This window comes from Enoplosus armatus, chromosome 2 (assembly GCF_043641665.1).
Source record: "Enoplosus armatus isolate fEnoArm2 chromosome 2, fEnoArm2.hap1, whole genome shotgun sequence".
NCBI lineage: Eukaryota > Metazoa > Chordata > Actinopteri > Centrarchiformes > Enoplosidae > Enoplosus > Enoplosus armatus.
The window spans coordinates 2,921,597-2,946,044 of NC_092181.1; the positions used below are offsets into that span (position 1 = coordinate 2,921,597).

The following is a 24,448-nucleotide window of genomic DNA, read 5'->3' on the forward strand; positions in this document are numbered from 1 at the left end:
TCCACTTAAACCGTATATGTTTCATTCAGATGTGCCGCCCTCAAAGGTTTTATTCTGCACGGACTAACAAATGCTCACAAAGACAGAGCGCAGGAAGAAATGGGATGTAACCGATGGCCAAAGTTGTGTCTCCTCTGTCTCTTGCGTGCGGCATTTGACCTGGAAAGAGTCAGCTTGTGGTTGAAAAATGAATGAAGATGTTAATATTTGATTGTAAGAAAACTGCTGTGTCTATGGTAGCAACTGCAACGGCATGGGACGACAGAGACAAGACAGTGAATGTGATGACTCGGTGTAGAATGGAAATTTCTTTGGAAATTCCTTGGATCTTGATTGGAATGAAATTAAACGATTCATTTATCGTTTTTATCATTTATATGTATATATATATATATATATATATATATCTCAACTTATTATTCTTTCTATTATTCTTCCTTGTGGTTCCCTCTCAATAATCCCTGTCCTGTCAAAACACATAAAATCATAAAATGTATTGCCTCCATCAGACCCTGTAAAGTGGTCGTGGCTCTGTCTGCACCAGTATTACGCAGAGCCCTCTCTCCATCTGGTATTACGTATGTGTGCAGAACAAGAACAGCCATTGGCATGGGCGGAACCTACCATCTCCCTCAGTTTCACGGGGGTGGGTGGGTTTAATGCAGCATCCTTTTAAATTGCACCAGCTTTGCCATCCTGAATTATTCTTTCAATTATAGCCATATGATACTTATCTTTTTGTGCTTGGACAAGGTCATTGTGATCAATATCAGCTTTTGTGGCTCGTGGTTTAGATTTTTCTTCCTCCTTCACCCCTCCTCCTCTTCCTCCTCTCTTTTCTTACCCGGTAGTCCAACGTGGCCAGGTGAACGGAGGCAGGCATGACGACAGATGGCCCTTACAGTCTGAGGGATTATATATTAACACCAAGCCGCTCAGATTCTCTTGCACACACAAACACAGGTGTATACACCCACTCACGTAGGCTAGTGGATACGCTTTTCTCAAACACACAGGCAGGCCAGTAGAATGATGCCAGAGACACAACTGGTGTGTGACAGCACAGCGAACACCCTGTAGAATCAGAAGAACGGGGATTTAACTGATGGACGGAGAGACGGAGGGCAGCTTTTCTGCGGCCACCATGGAGGTGTGGAGCTCCTCGGCATCTGAGGAGGAGGAGGAAGAGAAGAGCACTGCCAGTCTTGTGGAGGAAGTGGTGGAGGTGGAGAAGAAAGGCACCAATAGCAATAACAATAACAATAATAACAACAACAACAAGGACAGCCTTTGCAGGGAGGTGACACAAGGTGAGATATGACAGAGGATAAGCTTGCACAAGGGACTGGTCAGTGATCTGGAGAGCCCAGGCTTGAAGAGAGAGTTAGAAATAAATTAGATATTAAGCCTTGTCGTGCTTAATGTTGTGATTGTTCTGCCCCGCAACTCAAATATTGCTGTCTGGTATGTTTTGTTGTACATTGCATTGTCAAGGTCTTTGTTATCTAAGTGCTTTAATACTTTATAGTGCACTGCGTGTACTGCAGGGTGCAGTGATGTCACTGACGGTGCATCACGCAAATGATGATTACCATTCAACAAAATGCTTGCTTTTGCAGTTCTTGTCACAAGACTCCTTTAGTTCAATGTTAAAGTGCCCTGAAACGTGTAAAGTTTTATATATATTGAGTTTGAATGTTTCCTCTTAGTGTGGTGAAGGTCACTGAGCCTGTGTGTGTGCGTGTGTCCACACATGCTGCAGCAGCATGAAAGCAGTTGTCATTGACCGTATTATGAACTTGTGTTTTTTCTTCTACTCCTGTTGTTATTATATGAAGGTCAGAGCCGCACAATTAGGAAATAGTATTTTAATGCTACAGTTTCCATTTTGGGGGATTTCCTCCCCTCCTGACATGGTTTGAATCTCAAAGGGGAAGTGTGCTTTTGTGAATTAAATTGGTAAAATGAGATTGAAGGTCTGACTCTTTCTAACAAATGACTGCTGTTGAATGTTGCCAAACGCTCTGCTTTGTGGTCTGTGGTTCGGAAGGACAAAGACTGCAGGTACTTTAACTGTGCCGCTGCCCTACTTTCAGTCCAGTATTGTCAGTTTGTCTTGCTCTTCCTGTAATGCAATTATAGACTTTTGATCATTTGATGGTGTCGCCTGGCTTGTAGTTTAGAGCAGTTTGAGGCACAATTTAATCTTGTTATAGTATTTTTCAAGTCGACGTATGTGTTTATATTGAAGAACATGGTTGTACAAAAGGTGCTCGCACTGATCTTCCACTTTAACAGATGAGTTAATGTCAGCAGGGATTCTCCTCTATTCCTCCTCTCTGTGGGGCGTTCTTTGTCTAAACCGGCATGTGGCTGGCACCCGCGCAAATACTGCGACACAGGCACCCCTCCAGAAAAACTGGACACTCATTTTCGGCCCCTCTGTTATGCAATAGGATAAATATATTGGATATATTTTCATTGCACATATACTTAAGTAGTTTTTTATTGGATACGTTGCGTGTGCTGTGTTGATATGTCTATATTGCCAGCATCTTTAGGCAAAACTCTGCTCTCATTTTTAACCCGTTAATGAAGGATATGACACTGATAATGTTATTTATAACTCCTCATAATTCTTTATAATGAGATTAACCATTGTAAAGTGCGTATACACTTAAGACTGTTAACTACTCAAAAAAGATGTCCAGACAGATTTACAGTAGGAAGCTTTGTGAGACAACTTTTGGCTCCTGCCAATCCTGTCAAGTGTGCACCTTCAGAACAATAGAGATCAATAGGGGATCAATGTGAATCTTGTTGTTGGAGCTCATCTGTGCCTGTCTGATCCACACAACATAACAGACGTCAGCAAGGTTCATCCATAGGTACAGTATTAGGCTAGCATTTCAGGGCAGCAGCCTGGATTTAGATCAACCCAAACCCTAAAACCTCTAGCTGGCATAACAGCATCTCTTTCCATGATCTGCTCCACGCTGTGGCAGCAGTCAGGTCAAGAGGAACTAGATCAGGGATTTCGGCTGGTGACGCTTTGTGGATGTACAGTTTAGGTGCTTGCTGAAGCATGCATTCATTCAAGTGCAAATAAGCCATTCAAGATGGCGTGAAATGTAACGTGATGCTTAATTGATGAAGAATTACAACGGCATAATCCTTGTAAATACTACTTCACTTTAATGTTCCTATGGCAGACTGACACGAACTAATGAAATGTAATGTACTGTAGATGGAAATAATATCATAGGCTTATTATTTATTTTTTTTAACTTGCTGCACTGTTGACACTGTTGACAACATTTCAGTGACTTTGTAGTGAACTGGAACTTGTTTTGTATTTTGTGTGCGAGGGTTTGTGTACAGAACAGTAGCTGACAGTCCTGCTGCCAACTTTGCTTGCACTTTAAGTGCAATAGGATCTGAGGTTGAAGTTGACCTTTGTTCATTTATGGAATGTATTTTGATAATTACACAATAAGCCATTTAGTCCTCAATAGAAATGGTATATAAGCGTAATTATGCATAATTTAGGATGTAATTAGCTGTTTATTAATAAGATTGTTTGGTGTACCCCCTGATTCAAAGTAATTTAGTGAATGCTAAGATCTCGATGTCGGAAATAGATATATTGACACTATTGTTGATTAGGATTTTAAGGTGGATGAGGAGTACAAATATTATACGTTTTTATATAGGTTTTTAGCAGTGTAATGAACAAAAATAATTTTAAGATCAGAATTTAGTACATTACAATGACAATATCCATGATGCATTTGGGAAGCAGGGTTGGCCAGTGTTGCGAGATTCATCCTTGTATTTGAAGTTCATTTGCCCTGCAGCCATGTCCTTAAGAGAAACACCAGGTCCTGCCAGCGGACCTGTTACATGGCAGTGAGCTCTGAAATTAAATTAAATTAGTGAGTTTCCAACAAATTGTCAGTAAATCACCTCGCATTGTTATAGACATGATTTAATGTGATATACTTCATGGTGTGCTACGCTATACTTAACAGTGCAGCAGTTCAGCCCAAGGTTAGGTTCCTTCCATTAGCTGATTAGACTCAGCTATCTAATCACTGTGTTTCCAGGCCAATATCAAGGACCTTACTCTAATTACTTTGCTGTATGGCAACTTCCCATCTCTTAAAACCAGCTAAGCTTTCAACCAAAGTAAGATTACACAACTAATTTTGGTTTAGAGGTATTCAGTGTCATTCAGAATTACCTTCTGATGAAATTCGGATGAAATTCAGGTAATTAACAAATTACAAACAATGACTTCTCAGTGTTTGGCTCACAGTAATTGAATGGCTTAAGTAAAAACTACGTCAGTACTACATCTGTCTGAACTGATAAAATGACTTGGTGACCTTCCACACCGCTTCATCCTTATTGACTTTGAAGTGTACATAAACAAAGCATTCTCCGGGATGTAAACAAAGCTGCAGGCCAATAGCCAGTCACTGTTATCCCACTCCATGCTGTACATGTCCTGCTGCTGTGGACACTTTGTTAGTTTAGCCCTGGCCGTCTCTCCAGTTGAGCTATATTGGTATCCAGGAGAACGAGGTCTTAAATGGTGTCTTATCTGGGCTAAAAAGGATCAAGCTAAGAGGATCAGTATCTGGCTGACCACATGGAGATGTTGTGGTTTTATAGCTGTGGAAACTCAAAGGACAAACGAGATCTACTCGAGGCCCTCATTCATACAAAAAATACTGCTGTCAGTGTGGGTGTGTCAATATAATATAATAATTATGTGACAAGGGCATGTTTATGAGGGCAGCCTCTCTTTCTTCACATGACTACGTAACCTATGAACAATAATCCAAGTACTTAATAATACACAATGCGTAATAAGATAAAATCAGTTTTCATCAGATCAGTGCATTATTGCCAATTTAATTCTTAAAAATGGGCTGCCTACTCAGAAACACAAATATTGCTTAACTTGATAAAAATACAAGAGAATATCAAGTATAAACTGTTCATTTCTATTGCAGCAATGCTGGCTTGTTCAGTAGCTGATAAGCAGTCTGTGTGCCTTCTACCGCTCTGTCTCTTCCTCCATTCATTAAATCCCTCTCTCCCTCCTCCCTCAGTGCTGTGCTCAGACAGAGTGGGCCAGGTCACCAAGACGTATCATGACATCAAGGCAGTCACCCACCTGTTGGAGGAGGTAAGAGAGAGACACACAGCAGATGAACGGGATTATGGAGGATTAAATTCATCTTCCTCACTGACCGTTACTGTTTGTCACCCTCTTGTTTCTGTCAGTGTGATCAGAAGAAAGTCGATTATATTTGGTTCAAAAAACACAACTGCAATTGTGATTTCCTCAATAGAACGGTGATTGTGTATCTGCCAAATATTGAAAAATGTAAATGTGCTACAACATTATGCGCTGCTCAGTAAAATAAATGCAGCTTTTATGTATCACTTTGCAGAAAGAGCGGGATCTTGAGTTAGCAGCGCGAATCGGCCAATCCCTGCTGAAGCAGAACCAAGAGCTAACCGCACGCAATGAAATGCTGGATGAACAGCTTGAAATTGCAAAGGAAGAGGTATAAACAAGCATCATGATACACACTTTCAGTGAAGTCACACTGAAATACACGATCTGCGACGTCTTATCAATGTGGTGCTTAAACAGTCTGCTGCATTTTCTAGATTGCTCAACTTCGTCATGAGCTCTCGATGCGAGACGACCTCCTTCAGTTCTATGCGAGCACTGAGGAGATCGAGAACGCTGAATCGCACTCACCGTGAGTTTACACCCCCACACACACACACATAAGGTACACAGAGTTTGAGGAATGATACCACTGAAAATATTTAGCTTCACAAAAACATATAGTATACTAATAACTTGAGCAATTACCACACTTGCACAGGAAACACACATCTTATTTCCCTTTCAAATTATATAGCGCAACACTTTCCTTTCAATAAACAGTGTAATGATAGCCAACTCTACTACTTTATCATCACTGTTTTAACGTAAAATTAACAGCCTTCCTGCTATAGTCATTGAGTGAAATAAAAGAGATGTTTATGACTCACTTCCTGAGTCTGTGTGTAAGTAAACATATGTCAGCACATATCCACTGATCCTCTCAAATTTTCCAGCTAAGCCTCCTGCTGAACTCTTTCACATCAGAATCACTCCGTTCGATAGTAATTTTTGGATATCTACAGTTGATAATTGTCTACCTGTTTTGCTTAGATGTGTTCTGCAAGCTCAGTTTTGTGTGTGAGTGAGAAAAACAGAAAGATGTCTGATGCAGACAAATGTTTCTTTTTTTGTTGTAGAATAAAAAGGAACGAGTCGTGCAGTTCGCTCACCAACTTCGTCCACTATGACTTCCTGCAGCAGAAGCTGAAGGGTTTAGAGGACGAGAACCGCAAACTGAGATTAGAGGTATGCAACACTGCAAAGTTCTCACAGAGTGAAATGAAAGGAAAGTAGCTCATACATACACGGTAAAAGAAGACACTTCAAAATCCTCATCATTTTTATGGTCATGTCAGTATTAATTCTAGCTTTTGATATTGTTCTGTCACTGACTATATTCAGTGTTAATCCTAAACATGTATTTGTAGAAACTGGTTGAAAATACCAAACATGCAGTATGAAATCTCATTATATATTCCATCCATCCATCCATTATCTATAACTGCTTATCTGGGTCGCGGGGGGGGGGGCTGGTAATGTAAACGAAACACATTTCTAACTATATATCATTAATGTGATGCTAATGAGAAGTCAGTCAATATTTGGGGGAGTAACACCTACTGTTTAACCTGCGCTTACTGTTTCCCATGCTGTCCAAGTGAAAGTGTTTTATGGTGTAAAGTACATCTTTGCCTTAGGTATTACATGCTGCAAGGGTCAATTGAGTTTATCTGAACTCTGGTAATTAAAAAAGTGGATTTTCTTTCAAATCATTTGTATATTTTCCCTTAAATTAAATTGTCTTTTTGTGTGTGTTAGCTTTAGGATTGAACCTGGTGTGCTGCTGATTGAATTTAACATATACATGAAATGGATGTAGCACCAAGAAATATGAGAGATGTAATGATTCACAACACGTATTGTACAGTTTAATATAATATACGGATAATTTCAGTTTTAAAAGTATGTCATTTTGACACTGACTTTACTTCTGCAGGCCAGTGAGCTCACAACAGAGACGACCAACTACGAGGAGCAAGAACAGGAGCTGATGATGGTGTGTGTGGAAGAACTCTGTAAGTGTTTACAGTCTTGTTTCACGATATGACAATAATATATAGATGATGAGTGTACAGGTGTATTCACGGGACTTGCATGTTTCAGCGTCTGTCAATAAGCAGGTGGTCGAACTGTCAGAGGAGCTGGCGCGGAAAGTAGAGGATTCCCTCCGACAGCAGGAGGAGATCAGCTCACTGCTCGCTCAGATTGTTGACCTGCAGGCCCGTTGCAAAGGGGTGAGAAACACACACACACACACACACACACACACACACACACACACACACACACAGATTCACCAGTCAAGGTTCCCTCAAGGAGCTTACATAAAACAGTTACTGACTTTATAAAGAGTTATGTAATTGATCACGTTGGCCCTTTGCTTTCAAACGTTTGAATGTTCTCTATGAATGGACTTAAATCACAGTAAAACTCTCCTAACGTTCTTCTCTCTGTCCCTCTAGCTCACGCATGAGAATGAAGAGCTGAACCAAAACCTGAGTGCCTCCCGTGAGAGCCAGCAAAAACTTAAATCAGAGGCAAGACACTTACAATCACTTTGACAAATGAACTCACTTTCCCTTCTGGCTACAAATAGAATGTGGACTAAAACATGCTTTTGTGTTTTCAAGTCTTCAAACATGCACAGGTGTATAATGTAAATATTTGCAAAGACAACCTACGCTCATTGAATGTAAGTGTAGGCCAAACCACAATGTTCAGAAACAAACTAGATATGAACCCTGTTTTTAACTGGAGAAATACACACAATTATGTCAAAAGAGAAGATAAATAAAACAAACTGCTGAATGTCAGCACAACCTAAATGCTATGACATTCTCCACCCAACCATCAGTGTGTAGCCAGACCTCCAGAGCTCTTGTCGATCTTCTGGACTCTTGGAGAAAGTCAAGATACAGTGGACTATCCTTAGACTTCCACCAATGTTGACCTGAGCACTGAGGTGCTGTTTTTGGAGGTGGCACTTTTAAAACTTTCTTCCAATCGAACAGCTGCCTCTGATTTCTAAGATCACACTATCACAAATAGTTTCGACTTGTACTACAGTTTGACAGATTAGTGTCCTCCTGTCTGCAGCTCAAGGACTTGCAGGACAAGTACTCAGAGTGCGAGGACATGCTCCACGAGGCCCAAAAGGACATTAAGAACTTGCGCAATAAGAGCCTCCCCAACAGCACTGTGCAGCGGTACACTGCACTGGCCTCTGTCCTCCCCATGGACTCACTGGCAGCCGAGATAGAAGGCACCTTCCGCAAAGGCCTGGACACCCCGGCTCCCTCAGAGTACAAGTGAGTCTGTGATTTTGTGCAAGTCATCAAGGCTTATTTGATGCTTAAATGCCCTCTTACCTTTAGCATGCCGTAAACTCAGACACAACCCCCCCCAGAGTCTAATTTATATATAGGTGTATGTCTAGATGTCTCGGTCTTTATGTTTATTCTTTCTTTATATAGAATGAAACCCCTTTCTATCCTGAAAGCTTTGTTGGCGTCAACGACCTTCAAAACCGCCTCCTACCTGTTGATCTCATTTCTAGCGCGGATGTATTTCCTCCCGAATATCCTCTGTATTCTTCTGCTTTCATGCACGAGTTTCCCCCTCTCCTCTACCCATCTGATCTCCATGCGCATGAATTCCTTAACCTGCTTCCTCAGTTTGGTGTTTAAGGAGGCCAGCTTCTGGTTGGTTTTCTTGGCTGATTGAAGGGCTCGTGTAAGTGCGAGCACTTCGGCGTCTACAGCTGCTCTGCATGCACGTGGCTGGTATTGTCTGGCATCATTACTGCGCTTCTCTCTGAAAGACGGCGATATACAAGTAGTGTTCAGCTAAAATCACAATCACATTTATTGTGTCCATTTACATCTGTTGAAGAAACCTGTTGCTATAAAGAGCTACTTTTCATTAAAGACACAATTTAGCTTCAAGTCTATAAAAGTCAGACATTCAGCCATACACCACAGTATAACTTGGACGAGTTAAGCCTGGGGCTAAGGTCTTTTTGGGGATCTGGAAGTCATTTTAGTGCAAGTTTAATAATTAATGAAGAATTTATTTCATCGAGAAATATTTCTTTTCATACAAAAGTTGATTTTAAGTCCTCCAAAGCAGTAGTTGCTATTCTAAACTGTTACGCGTGCACAATTTTGAATTTGGTGATGCTCCCTGCATCCCTCTTCCATGATCACTACCTTACAAGGTAAAGAAAAGTGCATCTCCTTTGTCATACACCTTTCTATTGTAGCTCAGCATGTGGAGCGACTTTAAAAGTTGGGATTTAAATGATGTAAAGGAGCCACTTTTAAACAAAGGGGACCGATAGGGGGTGGTGGCAAACCTCCTACCCCTCCTAGCTCCAGTCATCTAGGTAATTTGATTTAATTTTCTAGGTGTTGTTGTACTTTTTGCCTCATTCTTCTCATTGGTTAGATGGGATCCTGTGCATTTTACTTTGAAATGAGAAGACCAATATAATATGACTACGACTGTTTCTGAGTTTCTGCCATGCTGTCCTGCTTGTGTCTTACTACTTAACATAGATATAGACAGTGTTTTTTGTTTCTAAATAGATAATAATTCATACAATTTGCAGCTTGAAAAATGCAGTGATAGCATTAGTGGTTATATGGTGAATAAACATTTTTTTTCTAACAGGTCTGTGACTGAGATGAATAATGTAGATTGGGTGTAATCTTGTTATGGCCACTCATGCCCTGTTTCTCCTGGCAGGAACCACCCGTGGCGTGTGTTTGAAACCGTGAAGGTGGTGAACCGGGCTGTGAAGCTGCGGTCTCTGTGCCACTCCCCGGGGCTGCCAGGCTCCAGCCCGGTGTCCGTTCGCTCCAGTTGCACCAGCACCCCCCGAACCAGCTACTATGGCTCAGATAATGCCAGCTTTACTCTGGAGGACAAGCCAAGCTCCAATAATGCTCAGAAAGAAGACAACAGGTGTGTTTGATTATGCGTTCATACTACATACTTGCACTATTCTACTTGTGATCATTTTATACACATGTACACTAGGATTTTGAATCGAAGTTAAAATGACTTTCTTTGGGTGGTAACTCATGTGCATGTTTTTGCGACATGAGTTTATAATGATTAAGTTCAGTTAAAACATTGTCTCATTTGTTCACCATAGTGTTAGTGGGCCAAAGCGTCTGGGCCAGCCAGGCACGCCAGGAGGCCAGGACCTCGAAGCCGCCTTGCGCAGCCTGTCAGCCCGCCAGCAGAACCACTCCTCCGAGCGACCTTTCTTTGACGTGGAGCGTGAGCGTAAACTCCACGCCTTGGCAGCAAACTGCGAGGAGGGCGAGGGCTCCAGTGGCTTCCTGACACCAAATGACAGCCTGGCCTCCAGCCCAGCGCCATCAACAGGCACCAACTACTCCAACGGCAGCTCACGACACTCCTGTGGCTCCTCTGGAGGATCCAGGTCCTACCTGCCAGACCGCCTGCAGATTGTCAAACCTCTGGAAGGTAAAAGCTTCAGCTTGATGCTGTGTCTTATCTGTTTCTTGTAGCTTATTCCTGCATATGTGGAGTCACAATGGAGCCTAAGAATGTGTTGGTAAAGATCCCAACAAGGCTGGCAGGTTAGTCTGTGGTGCCAATTACATACCACATGTGCAAGGCAAAAGTTTAATGACTTGATTACAAAAGTAAAACTATTATATTACATGTGACTAATTTAGGAATGAGATGACTTACACACACATTTAATTAAAAAAACAGGTCTTAGCTGGTTGGGTCAGATTTGAACCTTTCTTCTTGCTGTAAGATTACAGTATTCAAGGTACTCTCTGGAGGTTTTGACCACTAGTAGCGCTATGGAGCAATGTAGAGTGGTTGCCCTTTTCATTTATTGCCCAATATCTCATGCACATGCATGAGGACGCACATGCACAGTCCTGCTGATGGTTTCACGCTATTCCACTGATCAGCACTAACAATGCGCCAAAAAAGGTTTCAAGTTCTTCCAAAAGTCGGTTTAGCGGATGTTATGTGGAACAAAATGCATTTAACACCTTTATTAGACTTCAAGGATACACAAAATGCATTTTGATGAGAAACTGTAAATGTGAACATATATACATATTTTGCCAGACTTTGCAACCCATAAGACCAGGGTCTTTTGGGGAATCTACCTTTTATAAAAGGGTAGCTGCAGGTCTTAAAATGTCTTAAAAAGCATTGAATTCAGTTTCCTCAAGAAGAGGCCTTTTTTGGGCTGTCAGGAGACGTTACACTTATAAACTAAAAGTGGGATTGTTTAGGCCATATATTCAGTTTTTTTTCATCATCCTTTGGTTAGTTATTTACAACAGTCTAAACAACATGTAACTGCGTTGTATTACAACATTCTTCAACTGCAGTTCCCTCTGACTCTCTCGTCGTCAGGCTCGGTGACTCTGCATCAGTGGCAGCAGTTGGCCAAACCAAACCTGGGAGGCATCCTGCACCCACGCCCGGGCGTCCTGACTAAAGACTTCAGGGAGCTTGAGGTCGACATACAGCACGTCTACAGTCTGAACGACCTGGAGGAGGACGAACCAGACCTGTCGCAGTTCTCTGGAGCGCATGGCATGGGTAAGACGCATGTAAACACACGTACACTTGCTACGTACTTCTATTAGTTTTGTCATTCCTGTTCACGTCATTAAATGCCCTCTAAAATCAATGTTTCCTGCTTTCTCTCCTCATTAGTCAAGTTTGCATGTGCGTATTCCATCAGTTGTGTAGTATAACTGTAGTTTCCAGCTTCTTGTAGTTTCTCTTTCGGTGTCATTTTCTTCATGTGTAGTTTAATGCGGCTTTTTTCCCTCCATGACCTCACAGTCTCTCCATCCGGTCCCAACCTCCCTCAGACCTCTCCCACACATACCATTACCACCTGCCAAGTCCTCCAACCCTCCCTTCTCATCCCCTCCTTCTCCACTAGGTAAGAATATACATACTGTACATTACTGTACCACTGCCTTTGTAGGGGTTTTTTGAGCATGCTGTCTTGTCTTCGTGTTTTTGTCACAGCCCGGACCAAGTCAATTAACTTCTTGGATAATTTGATTTTGTATTGTTGTGATGGACTGTTCTTTAATCCAAAACTTCTTTTTCAGCGTCACTTTCATTCAGTAAGTGTGGATATTCCAGATGTTTCGTCTCGTCAATGCTGCTTTTTTTTCTTTCCCTTAACTTATTCTCTGTGCTTCCACAGTGACAGGAAACGTCTGTCGAGGCTCTTTCTCCAACTCTAAAAGGAGCCTTCGGGGCAAAGTAAGAGTTGAGGGTTATGGATAAACTGTGAATGCTCGATTTCAACGTCAATGACGGAGTGACACAGTAGCTAGTAGTAGTTTGTGTAATTAATAACATCAAGGTTTATAATTTATGAAGCCTTTTCTGCTTAAATTTACAAAAGTCTTAGTACTTACACATCCTGCGCCTCCTACTAACACACTAAAGGCGGCTGCGCTGTTACATCTGCTACACTACATGGTTTAATGTCTCTTGCCCTTTTTAAGATTTTAGGATCTCAACAAACCACCAGATCCTGTTTCATCCTGGCTGCCACACTAACATCATGTTTATCCGTCTTACAGAACGACACTAACAACAAATGAAACAGAGTCTGTTTACACTGTCTTGTGTTTTTATTCTTTTGTGTATGAGTTTGCGTGTATGAGTTTGCATGTTTGCGCAACAAGAAACCATTTAGTTTTCTCATTTATTGTGCTTTATTTTAGTTTTTAAGCATTATTTTTCTTCCGTTGGCAGCGTTTGCTCTTTCGGCCTGCCATCTTGTCGGAACTGTGAGCTCCTGAGCACTTCATCGCCGTCCCACCAGCAGCATTTTGGCCTGGGAGGCCGGACCACCACCACCACCACCACCACCACCAATGTAACCGCTTCATCACTGGGACTCGTGCAGCTGCTGCATGAGCGTGGCATCTCAGCCTCTCCTTACCCCCACCACAACCTGCACTACAGCCAGAGTACAAAACCTTCACGCTCCGCAGCAGGAGGCTCATCGTCGGACAAAGAGACAAGAGGGAACATTTTCAGTTTGAACTTGGTGGAGAAGCTTCAGACTCTGGGGCTGCACAGAGTGGCAGCCTGGGGGATGATGGGCCGCACTGGCAAAGAGGGTTGATGGGGGCTGTTCACCACTTAACTCCACTCTCATTCACCGTAGTGACTTTACATCCAGCCATGTGATTCCCACTGTGCAGTTCAGGGCATCTTGAAAACATAAAGCCACAGGATGTGCTAGAGCCATACTTAAGTTGTCGGTAGTGTACAGTGATATTCTTTTCTATGAATTTGTGTACAGTAGTTGTGTGTGTGTGTGTGTGTGTGTGTGTGTGTGTGTGTGTGTGTGTGTGACATCTTCATCTCAGGACAACCACCTGATCACCAGTCTGTTTGACTGCGACCTGCAGAAGTAGCTTCTTTTTACACACAAAAAAATAGAAATATCATGAAGAAAAAAAAATGTTTTATACTTTGTTTGGTGACTGTCGTTTCACACGTCTCCACAGCCACTGGTTTTAAAAGAAACCCTCATCACCTGTCATTTTTGTTTGTTACCAAAGTGGAACATCACTCATGTGTAAATAACAAAGTTGTCATTTGGGAAAGTAAAAAAAAAAAAAAAAAAGACCACGCGCAGTAAATTATTGTTAGTTGAAACCACAAACCAATGCTGTCACACTGAAGAACCTTGGAATGCACTAAAATACACTCTGGTCTTCCTGCTTATTCGCTGCTACATCGAGAAAAGCATGTTGTATATAAGATTGTCACATATACTGAATGAAACACTTGATCAAGAAGCATTGCGATGACATCTGCCCCAAACTGGGACGGACGATACGCTGACCGAATCATGTTGTTATGGCTGCGTGCAGTACAGTGTCACCTGCCAGATGATGGAATTTCTGACCCTGTGGACTTTATCCTGAGCCAAACCTCCCCAGAAACAAACCAGGTCTGCCATGGTGCATCATCAATGGGATTTTTAGAAGCAATACGTATATTTTCTGTGCTGTGCTGACTGAAAATCTCGCTCGTGCAAATCTGCTGTATTTCATCAGGAATTTTGCAGTTGCTGGGATATACATGAAATGAAAAAAATTGTTTTGGACATTCAGAGTGAATTGTCAATGAAGTTAAGGGGAATCCCGTCTTTGGCATGTTTCTTTGAATCTTTCTGAACAATCAGCTGTAGCAAAAAGGCATAGGATACTTTGGATTAAAAAAGGGAAGAAATCCTAAACACAGATTATAATAATTTGTGTTCTGAATCAACCAAACTACTGTTTCTCTGCACTACTGTTTGCTCTGTTCTGTGTTTGCATCACGGCTGTATATGTCTGTGTGTAAATTTGACCACCTGTGAATAAAACTTTGCATTTCCATCCAGCACAGTTTTGCCTCTCTGTTCACCTCATGAACACATAAGACTATTGTGATCAATCTGCAAAATAGTTTATTTATAAAGTTGCAGGGAAAGTGGAACATTGACTTCATATAAAATCTGAACAAAAAGCAGTCAGTCTCAGGTTGTTGTTGGCACTGTTGACTCTCACTCTGCGTCCCGGCGTCCGAAGTCCACCCAGCCCTGGTAGTCTCGATCTGACATGCACTCCGAATTCATCACCTCTGTGAACAAACCATTCCTACATGAACCACATACAAGGGTTCAGTACACAGATCTTAGCATCTTCCTGGATCTATGCCCACTCACTCCTTGTCTTATTGATACAAGCAAAACAAAGCAATCAGAGAAGAACTTTCACGCCCTGACCCGCAGCATACCTGAAATTGCTTGCATTATTTGTTTGGTCACAATCTCGCGTTCATCCTCCGATAGGTGTGCCCGTCTCTCCATCCGTGCAGAGCGAGTCTGAGGCGGCTCCCGTCTGCCAGCCGACTCTCTCACTTTCTCCCTCTTGGCTAGAAGCTGCTGGAGTATGTCAGCCTCTCCAGCCGCAGAGGATTCAGGTGAGGAGGCCGCACCGGACACGAGCAGTGCAACCAACAGTGCAAACACCACAAGAACTTTCCCTGACATGTCTGCGTACAAGAAGAAAAGAGTTTTTGGTCAAATCAGATTTACATTTACTCAAACAGACAAAATAACTGTCCAAAAAGACAAAGTTACTGTACCTGTGAGGACAGGATGAGATATGTGCACAGTGAAGAGTTGTGCTTCTGTTGCAATTCTGGTGATTCTGAGCAGATCTGCCCTTTTTATACCACAAGTTTGGTGTAAGCGATGAGGACTAAAATCATACAGTGTTCTCTGATTGATTGGTAGACGGACGCTTCGGGAGGATGTGCGTAAAGGAAATGATGGACCACTACATCCACACACCCATTATTATGCTCTTCACTTACCTGGAAAGGCCTTTTTTGCACTGCAATAATAATAAAACAAGTCAATGTGTTTACATAAGAAATCCAATACTCAAATACAGAGGATCTGATGTAACCATGGAGACACCGGCTGGAGGCTGGAAACAGGGGTGTCTGCCGTTCACAAGTTATCAACTGTCTCTCTAATCAGATATATCTGAGCATCAGCAGTTTCTATTATTCTAACACACATGTTGGAAGAAGACACGTTCTGTGCTCCATGTGCCTTCATTTCCACACTGTATGGACTGTATACATCAGTGTTTCACTTTTCAAAGTGTGTATAATTTAATGATTGGTTGGAGGTGATTATTGCCTGGCCTGGACTTTCCAGGTGACGTACACTCTACCCTTTTAGTAGAAATACTACAGAGGGTGGCTGTTTACATACTGTATAGATTTGTGGCACAGTTATTGTGTATCCAGTTTCCACTGACAATAATAAGTGATGTATAATGTCTAGAGAAACGGAGAAACAACATGCACATAGCCTTAAAATATGTTCTCCCAGGCAGTGAAAGCATCACCCAGTCAGCTGGATTTACTCCATAGCAGTGCCTGGGTGATTATGTGCTCCACTTTGATTTATGCAGTGAGTAGAAGTGACAGCAACACAATGGAAAGCAGAGAATGCACATGTCCACCTGCACAATGCCACAGGATGCTCTGAGCTGGCTGTCGGGTAAATCTGAGCAGCCTTACAGCAAATTAATTACGCTGACAATAATCTCGTTGGAATGTTACTCGTGAAGTTTGTTTGATCTCGGTAATTATATCTAATAATCCTGTGGTGGAAACACAATCTCAGGTCATAAGATTTGACATTTAGGCTCTCACCAGACTGGTGTGACAGTCTTACACCCATCAGTGAAATCTGATAAACGTCCCAGAAACCGCACGCTGTGGACAGCTTGTTCCTTCGAACTTTGAACGTTCACTTCCTCTCAGCTCTGTGTCAACTTAGAGAATTCTTTAATTCTAAGTTGCAGGACTTTTAAGACTGGTGAAAGGCCATGATGAGTCTTTTAATTACAGTATGAATAAATTCATGATTGTGTCATGGTGTCAGTAAAACCACAATTTCTTCACCACACTTCTGTAGCTGCTTATCTCTCTCTGGTCTAACTTTCATTTTTTGGGTCCTGATCATGTCCATAAGTACTTAATAACAGCAACTGGTGCCTTTTTGGTTTACTGCAGTAAAAAAGAAGGGACATGGGTTAAAAACAAGCCATTTATTAAGATGGTGATGTAAACATTGTTACTCACACCAAATGAATTATCAATAATAACCAGATTAATAACAAGTTGCTGAAAAGACATTTAAGCTTAAACACTAAAACAAAAATAACTAACCCTCAGAATCCTTTGGATTATGTTGCTAAATACAAATGTCAACAGTAGCTTGTCGCTGTAATGGTCTGTGTAAATATGGGTGTTAGTGAAAGCCACAGTCACTGTGGCGTGCAAAGATTTGTCTGTCTCTTTCCCCTGATGGGTGTGTCCCACAGTCGTTTGAGGTGGTTTGTATATTCTTGTGTCATTCACATCAGGAAACTATGTCAGATAAGCTTCCAATGAAAAGGCGTGGCAGTGTTTTGTGTGTGTGCATGCTGGGTTGGGGGTCTGGCTTTGAGATCACAGTCATGTTTGTAGAGACACATTTTCTAAATGACTTTTTATGTCAACAGCTATTAACTGTTTTGCCAACTCCCTTCGCTTTGCTGGAAAGGGCAGACATATTTGGGTACTCAAAACTAAACAGAAAGCAATTAAGAGGAACCAGTTTCACACATCTCGGTGTCCACGCCATTCCTTTCAGAGGTTTCTTTGACATCTGTGCATGTTCACTGCAGTTTGAGCTGAGGAGAGGGTAAAACCTTGATGAGACTTAAATACAAATGAAAACATGACAATGATGATGATGATGATGATGATGGTGGTGGTACAGGTAGCTGCAGAGAAAGTGTGACTGTTGTGAAACCATGCATTGACTGTCACTGCTGTGCTCTGGATGAACCTCATTAATAGTTGTTCTACAGCTCTACTATCATACCAAGGAGATGATACAGGTAGTTCAGTGGACAGGTAGATCTTCTCTGCTTTTAATATTATTCAGCCATATTTGCTTGCAGAGAAACATATTTAATTGGATGGATTCTAGACAGACCGGTCACAAAGTGTAAGAGTCAATGGTGTCCTTTCAAACAAGCTTCACTCATCCACTGGTGGACCTCAAGGACGTGTTATATTCTTTACACAAACAGCCTTCAAAGTGAATACCACAACAGACACATTACAAAGGTGTAGATGTGTGCACTACAATGATGAATCTGTCTCATTGAGTCTGTCCTTCTGCATCGTGACATGGTTTGGGAACCTGAATCTGGCCAATAATGTGAAAGTGCCCCGTAAAGCTATAGGGGGTGAGTCAGCCGCAGCTCTCTTACCTTTACTATAGGCAGGTGCTAAGGATCCTGATCACACCCTGCAGAGGGAGTTTGAGCTCCTACCTTCAGGCCATAGATACAGAGTTTCTGCTGGGAGGACAAAAATATACAACACAGCAATTAGTAGCCTGAATTTGCAACAAGTGATCTCTGCACTTATAAACACTTTCTGTATTCAGCTTTTTGCACTGCCTTCATTTGAAGTGATCTTGCATTTGCACTGTTTGTCCTTGTGATCTGTCAAGACTGTTGCATTATGTGATTATGTTTTTTTTTTTTATGATGAATGTGCCTTCTTTTGTGTGGGAAAATATAGTGACCCAAGGGTCAAGTCAAGTCAAACTATAATTTTGACTTTGCAATTTGCAAGTCTGCAATTTGTCAAAATATTTCTTACCTTAAAGCGTGTCTATGTAACTTCAGCCGAACAGTGGCGACTATGAAAGGATGATAGTAAATGTTAAAACATAGTGTAACAGCGGCACAAAAAGAGAGGAGTCAGAAAAGACACCGAAATATGTATCTAATGTTTGCTAACACAAGCCACCATAAGCTACTGGTCATACCAGACCAGGTCAGGCTGTGACCCCAAAACCCCTGAACGTAGTGAATTTAGGGTTTAGTTGTATTTCTTATAAATCCAACTTTTCATTTTGTAAGAGGGAGATTGTGTTTTTTCTTCGTCAGACATCGTCTGGCTTTAAAGGAAACACTAGAGGAAGTGAAGTGTGTGACATCTGAAGTATAACTGACAAGCAAAAACTATTATCTTCAGGATGGTTATCAGTTCGCCAGCCACCAAGCCTAGCCAGCCTGCCCAACGACATGTTCAACCAGTCTTCCCCAGATCGTAACTAAGCTTCTGTACACACCTATTAGGTTTTTTAAAAACAAAACAAGCATCTGCATACCACACATTGTTATGGCATGGAGCCAGGCGCCGTCTCCTTGTCTCAGAGTCCTATAAAATGCACAGCTGTCTCAGACAGGGACACTCCTCGCAGTCTCTCCAGCTGTGATCATCACCTGCAGGTCACCTCCACCTCCAGCACCTCCACCTCCACCTCTCACCATGTCTGTCTCTCTCAACCGCCAGAGCAGCTACAGCTCCCGCAGCATCTCCAGCGCCGTCAGCATGGGCGGAGGGATGCAGTTTGTCGGACTCGGCCAGAGCCGCATGTCCGCGGGATCCTTCCAGAACCGCGCGCCCAGCGTGTACGGGGGCGCCGGGGGTTTCGGGACCCGCATCTCCCAGTCGGCCTTCTCCTCCGGGGGTGCGACGTACGGCCAGTCTGCAGTGATCAACAACGAGAAGATGACCATGCAGAACCTCAACGACCGCCTGGCCTCCTACCTGCAGAAGGTAAGACATGATGATGATGATGATGATGATGATACCTACAAATTGGGGCAACACTCTCACTTTCATGTGCTTTCCCTAAAGCCCTGGGAGAACACATCCCTCTGTTAGTGCTGCACACAGTCTTTGTTAGACCTGTACTGTAATTAGGCTATAAAATCTACACAATTAGCTAATTGCAAAGACATTTCAATGGGCTCAATTTGTTCCCTATAATACTGCTGCCTACACCTGATGAATGCTCAATACATTAATCTCTCCTAACACACACACATTCATACCTTACACGCATGCAGGGACACACACACAAAAGGTAAACTTTAAAGGACACGTTCACAATTTTTCCCGGCCTCTCTTAAAACAATAATCAGGTGTCCACATGCACATTGAAACAGGTTCTGATTGCTGTTATCATTCCTGCTATTCATATCGGCCTTTAGCAGATCTTTTCCCAGTTTCAATGGAAGTGATAGAGGACATAATCCACTGTCCTCACTTTGAGCAAAAATGTGTTCCAAAGTTTATGTGAAGTCAATATGAGGCTGCAACAGTCTTGAGTTAGACAAGTTGCAGATATTAAAAAGTATAAATCATTGTAAAATAAACTACCCAACAATATATACCTCTACTTAAAATAAGCTCCATCTTGACCCGCTAAAACATTAAAATGCTTCTTCATTGATATTAATGCATTAGGCCTAATATAAAAAAAGAATACACTACTGGCAGGGAGCTTTCTGCTGCATAAAAAGTACATTTTGTTGATCATACTTACATAACTTTAACATAAGTGAAGAATTAAGAAAAGGATTTGAATACTTCTTCCATCTCTGACAAAGAATCCAGTCAGACAGGATGCAGGTTAATGGACCTTATTAAAGGAAAGTAGACAAGCGTGTGTGTGTGTGTGTGTGTGTGTGTGTGTGTGGTCTATAACAACCAAACTAATGACGAAGAAATGAATATGTGAATTAACCCAACAGGCAGCTATAGAGATAACCTACTTATCATTACTCAGTCAGTGACAGTCAACCTTTACAAAATCTTATGGTGGTAAAATATATATATGTAAATGGCACAATGAAAAACCCAGGAGTTATGGGCCAGAACTAAAGTGCTTTATAAACGGCCACCTCTTTCACCTGTCATGCTTCACCTGTCATTGCGTGACGCCACCCTCTGGTTGCGTGTGCAGGTGCGCACCCTGGAGGCAGCCAACAGGAAGCTGGAGCTGCAGATCAGAGAGTTCTACGAAAAGAAAGGTCCTGCTACCTCCAAAGACTTCACCGCCTTCTTCGCCACCATCTCTGGTCTCCGAGCTCAGGTACCGCTCACATGTTACCCATCAACAAAACTATTCTACAACACAAGAAACACAGCGAAAAGCATAAATGTGGTGTGCAAACAGGGACAGTCCTAAAATAGCTGTGGAGTCCCTCTGTGTTGTATAAACTGTGGGTTTGAACTCCACATAAACACTTAATCATCTATAGTGGCTTTCATACACATAAATGTACCGATATGTCTGTCCAGTAAAAAACAAGTGAACGTGTGAATAAATAGAGACAATTTTTCACACACCCCCATTTAGATTCTGAGGAGATATTCAGAGAACCAAGCGATCAACCTGCAGGTTGACAACGCTCGTCTGGCTGCAGACGACTTTAAAATAAAGTAAGTTCACCCTCCTCTGTTGCTTCATGCTAAATCCACATGCACCCTCCGATAATTTCATTTGGATATACGTCAACCACGTTTGAAGAAAGTTTTGTAATTGAAATCTGTAATTTTGTAAATACGTTTTTTTTTTTTTTTAAATGTTTAATTTATATGATTTGAATAACATTTACATCCACTGAAACATCACAAAGACTGAAGAAGTAGTTGAATGGTCATATTTTTTCTTTCACCCATTTAATTTAATTACAACTACACCTGGCTTCCGTCTGTAGGTATGAGACAGAGCTGAGCATGCACAAGATGGTGGAGGGCGATGTGGCTCGTCTCCGAGGGGTCCGGGACAGTCTGACTCTTGCCATCAGTGACCTGGAGATGCAGATAGAAGGTCTGAAAGATGATCTGGTGTACATAAAGACCAACCACGAGGAGGTGAGGACAGCTCCAGAGAAACATCTCTGTTGTCACGTTTAAAACAAAATTTGTAACAAAAAGGGTTTGATGATACTGAATGGTGTAAAGGCAGGATGGCTTTTTGTCTGTTGTGTGTTTAAGTACAATGGCACCATCTGTTGGTGGTGGCAGCCATGACTCAAACGCCTGTGGAAGGGCAGGGGATAAAAATGTGTCCCTTTTCCATGTTGCAGGAGATGCTTCAGTTTAGGGTCCAGCAGAGTGGCGCAGTTAATGTGGAGGTGGACAGCGCAGAGTCTGTTGATCTGACAAAGGTCCTGGAGGATATGAGGGAGCAGTATGAAACTGTGATGCAGAAGAACAAGATGGAGCTCGAGAAATGGTTCCAAGCTAAGGTGAGACAGGAGAGCAATGTCCCTGAACATTTAAAAATGACTCCATAAAAACTAGGATGAAATGATGGCAATGTCAAGGGATTTATTGAATCTATATGTGATATATGTATGTGTGTTTGTGTGTGTGTGTGTGTAAAAAGGTGGAAACTCTCCAGTCGCAAATCGTTTCACATACAACAGCGGTGCAGACGTCTTCCACGCAGATGTCAGAGCTGAGGAGGACCCTACAGAGTCTGGAGATAAATCGGGAAAGCGCCCTCACCGAGGTAGGCCACAGACGAAATGACAGAATGCAAAAGCACACTTTCACTGTGTAGGATTGTGGGGTTGTTGGGTTAGCTGATCATACTTAGATTAAAGGGTAGGTTCACATATTTTCAAATCTGTCTTAACACAATACTCACATGCCCATACGTTCGTTGAAACAGTTTCTGCTGTAATTATTCCTCCTGTTCACGGTGGCCATTACAAGATCCTTTCCTGACAAAATCCACAGAACAAATATATTCAAAACTAACTTCAGACAAATTTCAGTTCAAACAATGCAGAGGGCTGCGTTGGTGGGAGCGTGTTGTTTAAAAGATGCCGAAACGCTGCAACTCAGGAAAGTTATCACTGTGACAACTATTTTATTATTCGACACGACGACTGCGAGGCAAACTGTAGAATTACGACGTTCATCTTTGGAAGATCTAACTAAACTAAACTAAATCTGCTGAATATTAAAATACTTTCCTCCGATCACACTCGCAGTTTTCCTAACACCATTCCCGCCTGTCCTGCAGATTCAGTTCCTGCAGAAGAATGTGGACGAGGTGAAGAGCCGATACAGCATTCAGCTCAGTCAGCTGCAGATGACCATCAACATGCTGGAGGCCGAGCTGCAGCAGCTCAAAGTCTCCATCGAGCACCAGCAATCCGAGTACAAGCTGCTGCTGGACATCAAGATGAGGCTGGAACTGGAGATAGCTGAGTACAGGAGGCTGCTGGACGGAGACATGTACGAGAGGAGGGCTGTGGTCAAGGTTGTCGAAGTGGAAGGTAAGAATCCCCATCATTCACTAAACCCACCTCCTGGCCTCGTAACAATATCATTGAATGAGGCTCCTTGCACTGAAGTCACGTGATGCATTGTGTTTGTTCTCCACCTCTGCAGAGCATAAACCCCACATCGAGAGGAGAGTGAAGACCATCGTGGAGGAGATTATTGATGGAAAGGTGGTGTCCTCCAGTGTTGACACCCAAGTGGAGGACGTTCAGTAACACCTCTGCTCACCGCTGCTGCCGCTAAACTTTTTTTTGTTGATTTGGCCCTTAAATAGAAACAATTGACTCCTACAATACCTTAATGCTTAATGAATAATTGACTAGGCTCAGCTGTTAATTTGTCATTTCAACCAGGTATATGATCGTTATATCGGTATATGAAGAAAATCACTTTAACGTTTGCTTTTTAAGGAGGTTACCTTGGCATGTTCTTTCTTTTCTTTTAATTGCAATTATATAGCAAGGTTTGCAGCAAGTGATGATACGAGACCCAAATATGATTAAAACACAGATGACAAGCAAAAGATGGTGATGTGTATTCTTGAAAACAAATGTGTATTGCAATTCAGAAAGGTGGATTATAGTTTGTACATGGATTTTTCATTTGCAAAATGTCATCATGGCATAACTTAGTCGCTAAAATCATCACTTTTTGGACACACAAATAACATAGGAGCTGTAAAAGGGTCAAGAAAGAAAATGGGTTCAAGGTACAATCATAGCAATCGTAATAATACAAAAATCTGACATTAATGTGCCATTTAATATTTAGGGCGTAGTTTCCCTCATGACCACCAGGTGTCACTCGGTCCTTCTCTCTAAAAGTGAAGTGAACTTTAGAGGATTGCATAACCTTGTTTTGCTTGAGTGGAAACAGATTGTTGCTGCACAAGATACATTTAGAAGCACAATTATTTTAACTTAACACAGGACAATACAATGGTCAAGGCACAATATTGATGGGGTGTTGTAAATTGTGATACCAAATATGATTTTCACAGTTACATGCAGAGAAGAAAAGCTTTTTTGTACTCTAAACAGTTAATGGTTACCCTTGAATCACCAAGGCTTCTTCATTTGGGTGGAGTTGAATCAAGTGCAGACTTGAGAAGTCCAATAGTCTAAACATCAGTGATTCACCTGCATAATGACTTAATAGACTCCCTTTCTTTCACGGATTTTGTGCTCTATTAAAACACAATTGTTGCTATTTATCATCAGTGTTATTAAGTGTAATTAGTGGCCCTGAAGTATGATTTTCATTGCAGCTTTGTGCAGCAGAGAAATATGAAATTTAGTCAAAGAGGACCAGATTCATTTTCCTCACTGTCTACACCTTACAATTTGAATTATTCTGCATGACTAGACATAACAAATATCAAATCAATTTAACAAGCCCAATGTGCACCACTGTTGG

At 41.9% G+C, this 24,448-nt stretch overlaps 2 protein-coding genes across 2 annotated transcripts; both read left to right on the forward strand.

Moving 5' to 3' along the window:
• Nucleotides 1-1,105: 1,105 nt before the first annotated feature.
• Nucleotides 1,106-14,692, forward strand: hap1 (huntingtin associated protein 1). Its single transcript, XM_070915620.1, has 14 exons — nucleotides 1,106-1,310; nucleotides 5,121-5,197; nucleotides 5,466-5,582; nucleotides 5,689-5,783; nucleotides 6,331-6,439; nucleotides 7,191-7,269; nucleotides 7,358-7,488; nucleotides 7,717-7,791; nucleotides 8,351-8,562; nucleotides 10,001-10,219; nucleotides 10,413-10,750; nucleotides 11,672-11,860; nucleotides 12,110-12,212; nucleotides 13,046-14,692. The coding sequence occupies exons 1-14, from the start codon at nucleotides 1,106-1,108 to the stop codon at nucleotides 13,419-13,421; spliced, it is 2,325 nt and encodes a 774-aa protein (XP_070771721.1). The 3' UTR covers nucleotides 13,422-14,692.
• Nucleotides 14,693-19,137: 4,445 nt separating this feature from the next.
• On the forward strand, nucleotides 19,138-23,555 carry LOC139300836 (keratin, type I cytoskeletal 19-like). The gene is made up of 8 exons (XM_070924038.1): nucleotides 19,138-19,501; nucleotides 20,694-20,822; nucleotides 21,090-21,172; nucleotides 21,451-21,607; nucleotides 21,823-21,984; nucleotides 22,125-22,250; nucleotides 22,770-23,025; nucleotides 23,141-23,555. The coding sequence occupies exons 1-8, from the start codon at nucleotides 19,211-19,213 to the stop codon at nucleotides 23,245-23,247; spliced, it is 1,311 nt and encodes a 436-aa protein (XP_070780139.1). The 5' UTR covers nucleotides 19,138-19,210; the 3' UTR covers nucleotides 23,248-23,555.
• Nucleotides 23,556-24,448: the final 893 nt, after the last annotated feature.